This window comes from Mesocricetus auratus, unplaced genomic scaffold (genome assembly GCF_017639785.1).
Source record: "Mesocricetus auratus isolate SY011 unplaced genomic scaffold, BCM_Maur_2.0 Super-Scaffold_100021, whole genome shotgun sequence".
In the NCBI taxonomy this organism is placed as follows: Eukaryota; Metazoa; Chordata; class Mammalia; order Rodentia; family Cricetidae; genus Mesocricetus; species Mesocricetus auratus.
The window spans coordinates 15,046,065-15,057,534 of NW_024429202.1; the positions used below are offsets into that span (position 1 = coordinate 15,046,065).

The window sequence follows — 11,470 nt, forward strand, 5'->3', positions numbered from 1 at the left end:
TTATACCCAGATATTAATATTGTTTCTGTTGTGGGAAGATGACACCGAATAAAGGCATTTAATAGTAGTAATTAGTTGACAGATCTATCATCCATCCATTCCTCAAGATGTTAAGTAGAAAGACAAACAGATACACAGACAGACACACATGCACACACAGACAGACACACGTGCACACACACACACATACACACAGAGAGGGAGAAGACAGAGACTGAAAAAGAGAGTGTGTGTGTGTGTGTTAGGTGAAAATGTTAGAATACGAAGCAGCATTATAATAAATACTATGCTGTTTCTAAACACTTAAAATGATCCCAAGAGGTATACTCCAAAAACTTTTTTCTAAGAATTAAAATTATGCATGAGTAATCTCTCTCTCTGTCTGTCTCTCTCTCTCTATCTATCTTTCTATCTGTCTGTCTGCCTGTATGTCTGTCTCTCCTACATGTGTGTGGGGGTCACTAATTTTGGTTTCACGGGGTTCTGATAATTATTCTTGGGCCCGCGGACTTAGGAAGAACATCACAGCAGTGAGAGACTATGGCAGATAACTTTCTTGCTACATGACCAACAGGAAGGAGAGCAAGTGTGGATGAGAGGAACCTGGGACAAAACAGACAGCCCCAGCACGCCTCTCAGTAACCTACCTACTAAAGTTCTGAGTACTTCCCAAACTAGCACCACAAACTGTGGCCCAAGTGTTCAAGACATGAGTCTGCGAGGGACATTTCGTATGCAAACGGTAACCATATGAACACACACATGTGGTTGGGATGGGTTGGGACATAGATAGGAGACAGACTATGACCTTACCACCCTGAATGCACTTATATTCTCAGACCAATAGATACTTAGACAGACATATGATAGACAAAATAAAGATGCATGCATAATAGAAGTTCTGGATTAAGTTAAACACAAATAAACTGTGGACTCCATTTATTAACACTGCGATGATACGGAAACCAAAAGAACAACCTCATCATTTGTAGCGGGACTGTCCCTTTCCATCACTAGAAATGCTTATGTCTGCTATCCAGGGCATTGTTTTCCAGGTCATCTACCCAACATGTCTGTTTCATTAATTGAGCAGCAAGCAGTACCTTGAGCACAGCCTGGAATAAGGGGCCTCCATTACCCTGAATGTCTACTCTTCCAAAGCCAGCCTTAGGCTTGTAGACTGTACCCTGCTGTATCCCCAGAACACAGCACCATGCTTTGCCTGTAATAGCCTCTCAAAAAAAAAAAACATTTGTTCAGTGAAAGTCTAGTTCATCTGGGCTATGTGGAAGCCTAAAGCCTTAAAATTCCCTGGGGAGTACACAATTGGCATAGTGTTTCTCAGATCTGCAGACCCTCTTCCCTCAGAGTCTCTGACAGGCTTTTATGCCTGATGTATCTATGAACATTAATAGCTTATCCACATCCATTGAGCCCTGAATCCATGTCAGACCACCGAGAGGTGATTATTTCCTGTTTTAAATTTTTTTAAAATTTAAATTAGCAAAAACCTTGTCCCTCCCCTCCTCTCCTGCCTCCCCCACTGACTCCCCTATCCCATCCCCTTTCTGTTCCCCAGTGAGGATGAGGCCCTCCATAGTCTGTCATAGCATTTGGGGCAGGGCCTAGACCCTTACCCCTGTGTCCAGGCTGAGAGAGTACCCCTCTATGTGGAATGGGCTCCCAAAGTCCATTTGTATGCTAGGCATAAATATTGATCCACTACCAGAGGCCACATAGATTGCCCAGGTTTCATAACTGACACCCAGATTCAGGGGGTCTGGATCTGTCCTATGCTGGTTTCCCATCTATCAGTCTGGGATCCATGAGGTCCTCCTTGTTCAGGTCAGCTGTTTCTGTGGGTTTCTCCAGCCTGGTCTTAACCCCTTTGAGGATCTTATTTCTTGAAACTATGTGTTCATCACGTGAATTCTATTGTTAGTTTCATTTTAGAAGTAGGGAAACCCATGTGCAAGTGTCCTCAGCAGCTCACAGCTGCTAAGATGGAACTGGACCCAATCTTAGGAATATCTGAAACCAAAAACATGCCCTTAACCAGCACAATATCCTGGATCTTTAATACATGATAATTTTTATTCCAAAATCATTGCTAGAGAAAGCATCTACCATTTTTTGTTTGTTTTGTTTTTTGAGACAGGGTTCCCTGTGTAGCTTTGGAGCCTGTTTTGGAACTAGCTCTTATAGACCAGGCTGGTCTCGAACTCACAGAGATCTACCTGCCTCTGCCTCCCAAGTGTTGGGAATAAAGGTGTATGACACCACTGCCCAGTCGCATCTACCATTTTTTAAAGCTCTCATTAACATCTTCATTTCTAGCATTTCTAGTAACGTATCTGAGTGTATGTCTCTTCTCTTTGGATTCCAGGAAGCTCAAAGACATAGGGATATGTTGCCCTGGTGGACTATGCCTTTGCATTTCTCTTCCTAGATTCAGACTTTTGATTCTGTTTCTACAGTCAATGATTTTATTACTTATTTTTGTAATATATCATCTTAAATCTCCCAAAAAATTTTTGAAACACAGAAATAGAAATCTCAAGGTATTGATCTTGTCATCGTTCCAGATTCTCAGACCCATTCCCTAACCACAACATCCTTGATATTATTTAAAGAGGGGAATACCAATTAGCAACATTTTCCAAGTTTATGTGCAGTATCTTTCTTTTTAAATGCATGCTGTGGTTATCTAAATTATATTAACTGCAAAATTGCTGAAAATAAAGATAGCCCAACCACAGTGTGTGGTTTAGTTTACTTGCTTAATTTTAGACTATACTTTTCAGTGACATCCGTTTAGACTTGAAAGTCAGTCAGTTGCTGACCTTGATTCTTAGGGTATCAAATGAAGTCATCATTACCAAGGCGGAGGCCACTAGTCAAACAATTTGCATACACCTGCTAACCCAAAGGTACCTAATTCTAAGTGTACTTGGTTGAAAAAATTGGAAAGTTTTCTGACCCACTTTAAACCAGTGTTTCAGTAAAAGACCAGCGAGAAACTCACCTAAAGAGGAGCCTTAGTTTCCATGAGGTTCATGCTCATTACTCAGAGGAGAAATTGACAAGCTCGGAGAGTCGGCTTGATTGGATTTTTAGGTAGAGACTGGGGAAACAGATAGATTGTGGTCATTTTGAAATGACGTGACATGACACATCTTCCTTCTCTTACTCAACTTCCAGGCATTATTCTCAGGACTTTGGGGCTGGCAAAGAAGACGTGCTAAGAGAAACCATCATTGCTAAAGCAATAGAGTCACTGTGTCGTTTTTAGAGCTTGCCAAGGGCACCGGTTTTACATGGATAATGTAATGTATATGTAATGATTCTTAGCCACAAGGATTAGACTTGACTTTTAGAGCTCTCCAGTCATGTGATCTGATTCTATCAAATAAAAATAATGAAATCAATATTTGGTATGGGGGCCGTCAAAGACCGAGAGTGAAATAAAGCTAAGTACTCAGAAGTACCTCTCAGTCTGGTCTCCATCGGGGAAGAATGACTAATGGTAGAAAGAAAGCAGAATCCAAATATTAAAAAGGGCTTCTGGGGCTGGAGAGATGGCTCAGTCAGTAAGTACCTGCCATGCAAGTGTGCGTAACTGTGTTTGGAGCTCTAGTGTCTGTACAAAACTGAGTCTTTACAACCCTGGCTGGCAGAAGGGGCACAGAGGCAGGAGGCAAAGGGATCCCTAGAGCTCTCTGGCCAATCAATCTGTAAGCATCAGATCTCTGTCTCAAAAGAAAAAGTGGGGTGCAGTCTAAGAAGACTCTCAGCACACACCTCAAGCTCTACACACACACACACACACACACACACACACACGCACGCACGCACGTGCTAACATTCAAACACACAGTCCATGCACCAGCCTAATTAAAGTAACCATTTTATTAATCATACCCAGCTTGCTATGTGATATGTGAGGAAGGAACTTTCTTCCACCAGGAATTCCAGAAAAACCTGGCACCCATTCCCGGGGCTTCCCATTCCAGCATTGTTGAGAAGCAAAGCGAGTTATAACTGAGACAAAATGTAGATCTCGATAAAAATCCTAGCTTCATCATTCCACAAAATGATGGTTATTATTACAAATACGCTCTTTTCGGGCCATCGCATCTTTCCTTTAAGTGTCTATTGGGGATTATTCCTGGTCCAGGTGGGGCATCTTAATAGTAGAAGCCCCTTCATTTAGAACCCAAGAACATTCTCTCCAGGACTGTCCTCTCTTGCTAAACAAAATCAATGGAGAAGGAGCCTTATAACGTGATGTATACAACATTAAAGCAAATGGCACCCCCTGCTCAAACCGCCATTGTCTCTTTAAATTGGGATGTATGTTAACTACTTAAAACTGTGAAATCCCTCCTTTATACCGACCATTGTGGTTGTTATTTTTCCTGAAAAGAGCTACAGGATACAAATTAGTGAAACAATAGTTTCTTAATGGTAGTCCTGCCATCTGAGAAAAAAACAAAAATTGGTTTTAATTGTATATCTTTTGCAATGTCTTAATTTTTCACCACGCTGAGACAAAAGATACTCTGTCTACAAAAGTAAGGATTTTCCTTGTCCTTTGTACTATTCTCTATAGAAAATAATACTGTTTAATTGCCTAATAATTTCAAGACACCAACAGGCATTTCTTCCCTTCAAACACCACCTGACTGCCCATAGACGCCTGTTGCATACCCTCCCATACTTACAGCTGGTGCTGCAACTCACAGCTCCCCAATGTCATAGCTGCCATTTTGCCTTCAGAGAATCAAGACTGATAAACTTGAAGATCACTCCCGAGAGAAATCATCATTCCTAATTTACTGATTTTTTTAAATTCATAACTATTTTCTTTCTGCAAAAAGTCAACCGCAATCAACAATTGAGGCAAAACTTCATTTTTCAAAGCAAACACCAAGCCTACAAAAAGATGAAGTCTTCAAAAGGCAGAGCCACAATGAAAATGAGGATGTCAGTCCCTTTGGTGTTCTCAGAACACTCTCACTCTGGCATTCTTTCTACCCCTGAAGGCTCAAATCCCAGTCTGAGGGGACAACCCTTTTGCGGCACAGTCTCTGTGTTCCCAACTGCTCCTCCAAGAAGTTCTTCTCAAAGCCAGTCATAGCCAGCTTCAATCACTACATCTAAATAACCATCTCTACACTGTCATGGAAACTGGCCTTGTTTCTCTGCCTTCCCTCAATTTTAAGACAAGTATCACTGACACACAATACTGGACTGAGCAGACAGTTAGAGCTTCTCCTTCACCATCAATCAATGGAACCGGCAGCAAGCATATTCCCCTCCAGTTCATCTTTGTCAGGTAACAACAAGAAAGATGTCCACTCTACGGAGTCCAGCATATGCTACAACATTGTCACGATACTTTCAAGAGGACTGGGATACGAAGCTAAGGAATGAGACAACCCAGTATGCAGCTGAGTTCTAAAAAAGTGACAAGGTCCTAAACTTTCTGACATAATGTTTCATACCGTCAGTCAATGAAAAATCTCACTTGCTATTTAGTAAACCCTATGCAAAGACTAACAAAATTGTGAGCTACCAGTGTTCAGGTAGCTTACAATCTAGCAAGAAAGTCAGGAAAGAAACAGTACACAGTTCAAGAAAAACGCACAGTCACTTATCAAAAAGAGACAAGTAAAAAGAAAGTAATCCATGAAGAACTGTGTTATATAATTATAAAAGGTTATATTATACATAATGAAACATATGGAAAGTAACAGCACATTAGCCTTAAACTCTTACAGTATAATCCAAAACCCAAAACACACATGTCTGAAGCATCCTTTTCAAAGGTGAATTCAGTGTGGTACCCAATAAAACCAAAGGCAAGAGATGGGGATGCAAAGAAACCAAGGCAGTAGGGTGTGTTCATTCCAGTGATGTTATTCCCAGCAACCCTGGGACACTGTATACTGAACGGGAGCTTCTGTTTGCCTCGTGGTCATGTTGAATGCGAGACAGAAGCTGAAGAGCTGAGGCACTGGAGGATGTGTCTCACCTCATTAAAGGCAGAGGCAAAGAAAAATGACATGTAGACAACGTCTATATCTAATGACGTGGTGACCCCCATATTCACCATCTTGTCCTTTTCCCCTATTCCTGAAGAGAAACTCTTCTCAAGGACTTGAAGGCAAAGGTCATCTGACTTGAGAGAGCACATGAGAGTTCTTTCCTTCTCTTCCCTCCTCTCCTTCTGTTATTAGTCTCTACTCCCCAGTGCCTCAACGTCTCCATTGTCTCTGTTTGAATACCTCCTTCACTTTGTCTAATGAGCCTCCTTATTCTTCCATTTCTGTTTCCCTCCTCCTAAAAGGAAGGCCTGAGACTGAACCTCAAAGCAGCAAATATTAACAAGTTTCTTGATAACATTTGGCAGCCATGTCTTCACTAGTAAACCTTATGTCTCTAGCTACTCCCTAATAACTAACTGGACTTCGTGATTATCCCCTGCCAGGGGAGACACTCAAGAAATTCAGCTAAATAAAAATGCATTCCATCATTGTGAAATTATTTATTTTGTATGTCTGTTTATATGGCAAGACTTTCAGTGTTTTCTGGGATGTTCTCTGGCCAGGGAATTTGGTAGAAAAAAATAAAAAAGGAGAAAGATCAAGTCAAAAATCAAAGCACCTGACACCAGGCGACTGTCAAGCTTCTATTTCCTCACAAACCAGTAAGATGGAGCAAATCTCTGCAGTCGCTTCAGATATGCCCATACACACATGATGCTGAACCATAGCAAAATATCTCTGTTCAACTCCCAGCAAGTAACGCTCTTTTGCATAGTGAACTTCTGCCCTTCCCATCTACCTTGAGAGACACATGATGCCTTACCCGTCATAAGAGGGTGGTTCTGTCTGACCTCATTTGAGGATGGAACCTTTACTCAAGTGGTGTTACCCGCCCCCCAGCCCACTGTCAACGTAAGTGACCACAGAAGGCACAAAACCCTATAAAAACAGAGAAGGGAGTGCTACACTTCATCACCTCACAGCTCGTCCAGTGCCAATTGATCAGAACCAGCAGCCATGAGTCCTGGGGGAACTTCATCTGTGGTGAGTCCTGCACTCATGCTCAAGGGTTTTGTTGATTGAAACCAGGTCAGGTTGCTGCACACGGTGTGCAAGTCTGGGCTCTAATTGTGGAGGGCCATGAATCTGTCTATGTAGAACTAAGAATCTGTGTACTTAGAACTAGAAATGAAACCTTTGGGAGATGCCTAAATCATTGTATGGCCTGTTCAAGAACTGATAAGATCAGTCAGAAAGATGAGGTTAAAACTGAGAGATGGTTATGATGGTACTAACCCACATAAGAAATGTCACATGGTGCTATGCAGTGAGAAAGAGTGTCTGTCAAAAGTCTGTTTTCCTGAGTGCAAAGGATTTGACATCATTCTCTCATGTCATTTTTTTCTTTAATCCAGAACGAAGTGGGTTACTATTCTGGCAGATTTGAAAGCTTTGGAAGCTACTTTTGCTTCCGTTGTTTTGTACCAAAGTCTTAGCTCATTCAAATCATTTGATTCTAATTAGATGCATGTATAACTCCGTTTTGGAATAAAGCTTTGTATTTTTTTAAATACTTGACTTAAAAAATATGTTCTGAAATCTGATTCTCATTATAGAATCAATGCATGTTAAGTGTAGATCAACCAGAAAACATATCTAAGGAAATGCAAGGGGTAATCCAGTTTTTATATGGAGGGCAGCCAGTTTGCAAACATTGTTTCTAATTCTAATGCTGACATCACATAGGATTTCTGCAGTCCTCTTCTCTAAGGTATGTGTTTGACTGTGCAAACACTGGTGCACAAGGACATTTCCTCCTAAAAAAATCAAGGTCATTTATTGTTCTGTTGACTCATGAGCCACCAGGCTGATGAGATGACATGACTTGACACTTTTTCTAAAACCACTGCCATCTAAAACATTGCATGCCTGTCCTCAGTCACAAGAAGTATGCAGGAAACTGATTAAAAATAAAAAATAGCATGATTTTGGTCATCTTAAGAATATTTTAATTTGAAAATATTTTAAATTGTAGTATAGATCTTTCCAGAATGTAGTTTGTTTCCTATAGTTGGCTATATGCTCAGTGTAATGAATTTGTCAGCAAAACCATATACTAATCCCGTTCTCAATCATTCTGCTCTCCCTTTCAGTCTCTGCTGCTGTTGCTAATACTGAGCCTGGAGGCTGTAGTGAAGGCAGGGTTACCTACCCCACAAAGCTCAGGATGTCCAAACACTGAGGCCAAGAAATTCCTTCAGAATGTGAAGGTCAACCTGAATGTCCTTAACTCTCTTAGTCCGAAAGTGAGTTCCAGAAGGCCCTCAGACTACCTCAACAGATCCACTTCGCCCTGGACTCTCCAGTAAGTAATAACTCCAGACAAGATCTGTGTTTTCCCACTTTCTGGTTCATCACGCACACCCTGGGCATGATTTCCTATTTTCCCTCTCAGAACCATCAGGGACCTAGAAGGACCACTGTGCTGAACAATGGTTCTCCAAGTTCCCTCCTACAGATTTCTTGGCTAGAGCAGGGGATGCTTCACCCCAACCTGTTAGAGTTGTCACTAATTTCAAAAATCAACCCAAATTGTTGATAACTATTATTCTAGAACCTGTAGGAGCTAGTCAATTTTCGACTTTTTTGGCAATCTGAACACTTAACCACAGAGCATTAATGCCTGAGTTTTCTCTGTCACCCCAAATTAATAACCATTATTCTAGCATTTATAAGCACTCAATTGCTGGCTTTTTGGAAATCAGGACATTTATCATAGAATGTAATATTTACTAAAGTTTCAACTGAAGAGGCTTTCTGAAAATAGTTTCAAATTAATTAGGTATTTCTGTGCCTGTCCCGAAGATGTGGAAAGTTAAAACTTGAATCCTGGTAGAGGAAGTATCCTGTTGGGTATTTCTTGTTCTTTGTACTTGACATGTCTTTAGTGTACAGTATTATACCCCATAAAGGAGTCAGTAAAAAAATATTGTGATCATTTGAGTTTACATGAATAAGTTTCAGTGGCAAGGAACCTACAAATGCTCTCATCTATAGGATTTCTTCTTTTCCGCTTTGCTCCATACTAAGGGTAGTACAACCCATCAACTCAAAAGTCTAAGTGCACTATTTACTCAGGCATTATAAGGTGATGGCAAGAGTATAAATAAGGGGACTTTTGTCTTTATTTCCAGCTTTTCACATAACCTTTGGGCTCTGTCTCATGATACATTCCCTCTTTCAAAGATGGGTTTCACCAAGTTTGGGAACAGCCATCCTAGTCCCTGATGATTCATCCCTTTATCTCTTCCCATAAATCAAATGTACCTTTTCTGCTGTGTCAGTCCTCACAGTGGCCTTTAGCTTATTTTGTTTACCTTTTAAGATGTTCTAAAACCCTTCGTGAGCCTGAAAATCCAAGTTTGTGTTGCTGGGGGTCCAGTTCAGTGACAGAACGGGTGTCTATCTCGTGGGAGACAGACAACCCAAAGTTCCTCCCTTTTCCTGTTCCTGCTCTTCCTTCCACTTGACCAGAATTCACTTTCCTCCTGTCTCCCCTACAGCCGCAATGAGGATCCTGATAGATATCCCTCTGTGATCTGGGAGGCACAGTGCCGCCACCAGCGCTGCGTCAACTCTGAGGGAAAGTTGGACCACCACATGAACTCTGTTCTCATCCAGCAAGAGATCCTGGTCCTGCGGAGGGAGCCTGAGAACTGCCCTGTCTCCTTCCGGATGGAAAAGATGCTGGTGGGCGTGGGCTGCACCTGCGTTTCCTCCATTGTCCGCCACGTGGCCTAAGCACAGACCTGAGGCTGACAGCAGTTAGGACAAGCCACAGTCCCTACGAAACTCCCACGGTTCCCGGCAAGCTCACTTGTATTCTTAAAACAGCTCATGCGGTAGATACTCATCAACACTGATTCAGAGGTGGAGTCAGAACGGTCTGCCCTCCTCCCTGAGGATGAGGTCTCAAGAGTGCCAATCTGCTTCTTGTTTGCTTTAAATTTCAGCCTTTCAATTATTTATGTATTTAATATGTCCTGAGATAACTTTGGGGCATACGTTATTTTAATGAATTATCTATCTTATTACATTTCTTCTGGAGAAGACAAAATTTAAGACTCAGAAGTTTTATTATTTAACAGGTGAAACCTATATTTATATGAGTTATTTATGGATCTATTTATTTTTCTTAAGTCTTTAAAGAAAGGATAAAGAATATGATTATCAGATCTGCATAGGGAAGTCCTAGATAGGAAAACTATTAGTTGAAATTTTGTTTTCACTATTTGTGTACTGAAGATTCCCTCCTATGAATGGAGTGAAAAGCAAACCTAGCTTTGCGTTTATTAATTTGTTTTTGAATTATTGAAGCTTCAAAAGTATTTGGTCAATTTAACTCCCTATTCTGTTAAAACCTTGTAACAGTATCACTGTAAAAATAAAATTTTGGAAGAAAATTTTCCTTATTTTTTTTCTTATTAAAAGTGGGTGGGTGGGTGGGTGGGTAGGGACTGGAGAGATGGATCAATGACTGAAAGTATTTTCTGTTCAATCATGAGGACCTGAGTTCAGGTCCCAGAACCCATGTGACAAACAGGTAATGCCATCTCCAAGGAGGATTGAAATGGGAGAATCACTGCGCTCGCTGCCTCCAACAAAACTGAGAAAACATACGTCCCAGATTTAGGGAGTGCCCCTGCCTTGAAGGAATAAGACAGAGTGATAAGGGAGATATCCGATATCCTTTTCTGGCCTCTGCATGCACACACACACACACACACACACACACACACACACACACACACACACAGATGTGCAGGCATGATGTACACACATGCTCACACATATTAAAATAAATAAGCCCCCAACATATAATCAGTCCTCATGTGTATAGCTTCTGTAGGGAAAAGGGTCCAGCCGAAGAAACACACTTTGGCCCTGCAACCAGCGTCAAAGAAATGGACCCTGACCCTGAAACCAGAAACCAGTGCCAAAGAAACACTCTTTGTCCCTGAAATCAGAGCCAGTGAAAGAAATACACCCTGACCCTAAAACTAGAGCCAAAAGGCTAAAAAGGACCGAAGAAAGAAACACACTTTGGCCCTGAAACCAGAAACAAATACTGTGCAGAAAACTAACCAATCCCTAAACAGGAGTTCTAGCCATCCTAAACTCAGGCACTGAAATCTGAACAATTCCCACCCTGGAAAACTCCGCCCCCTAAGAAGCCCTATTTAAACCCTGCATCTGTTCAGCTTGGGGCTGTTTGTACTACCTGGCTGTCCTCTGCCACTCCAGCAGAAGGCAGCCACTCATCTGGATTCTTCCCTCCCAATAAATCCCTTGGACAAGCTTTGGATGAAGACCTTCTTTTGGCGGAGCAGAGACGACCCTGGGCAGAGCAGAGCAAGCAG

At 41.5% G+C, this 11,470-nt stretch overlaps 1 protein-coding gene across 1 annotated transcript; it reads left to right on the forward strand.

Annotated features, from left to right (window-relative positions):
- Nucleotides 1–7,067: 7,067 nt before the first annotated feature.
- Nucleotides 7,068–9,869, forward strand: Il17a (interleukin 17A). Its single transcript, XM_005072283.3, has 3 exons — nucleotides 7,068–7,094; nucleotides 8,204–8,415; nucleotides 9,614–9,869. The coding sequence occupies exons 1-3, from the start codon at nucleotides 7,068–7,070 to the stop codon at nucleotides 9,849–9,851; spliced, it is 477 nt and encodes a 158-aa protein (XP_005072340.1). The 3' UTR covers nucleotides 9,852–9,869.
- The last annotated feature ends 1,601 nt before the right edge of the window (nucleotides 9,870–11,470 follow it).

Coding starts and splice junctions, on each gene's coding strand:
- Il17a (XM_005072283.3), top strand. CDS start 7,068: ATGAGTCCTGGGGGAACTTCATCTGTG. Junction 7,095..8,203: donor CTGGGGGAACTTCATCTGTG/GTGAGTCCTGCA, acceptor TCTCCCTTTCAG/TCTCTGCTGCTGTTGCTAAT. Junction 8,416..9,613: donor ACTTCGCCCTGGACTCTCCA/GTAAGTAATAAC, acceptor TCTCCCCTACAG/CCGCAATGAGGATCCTGATA.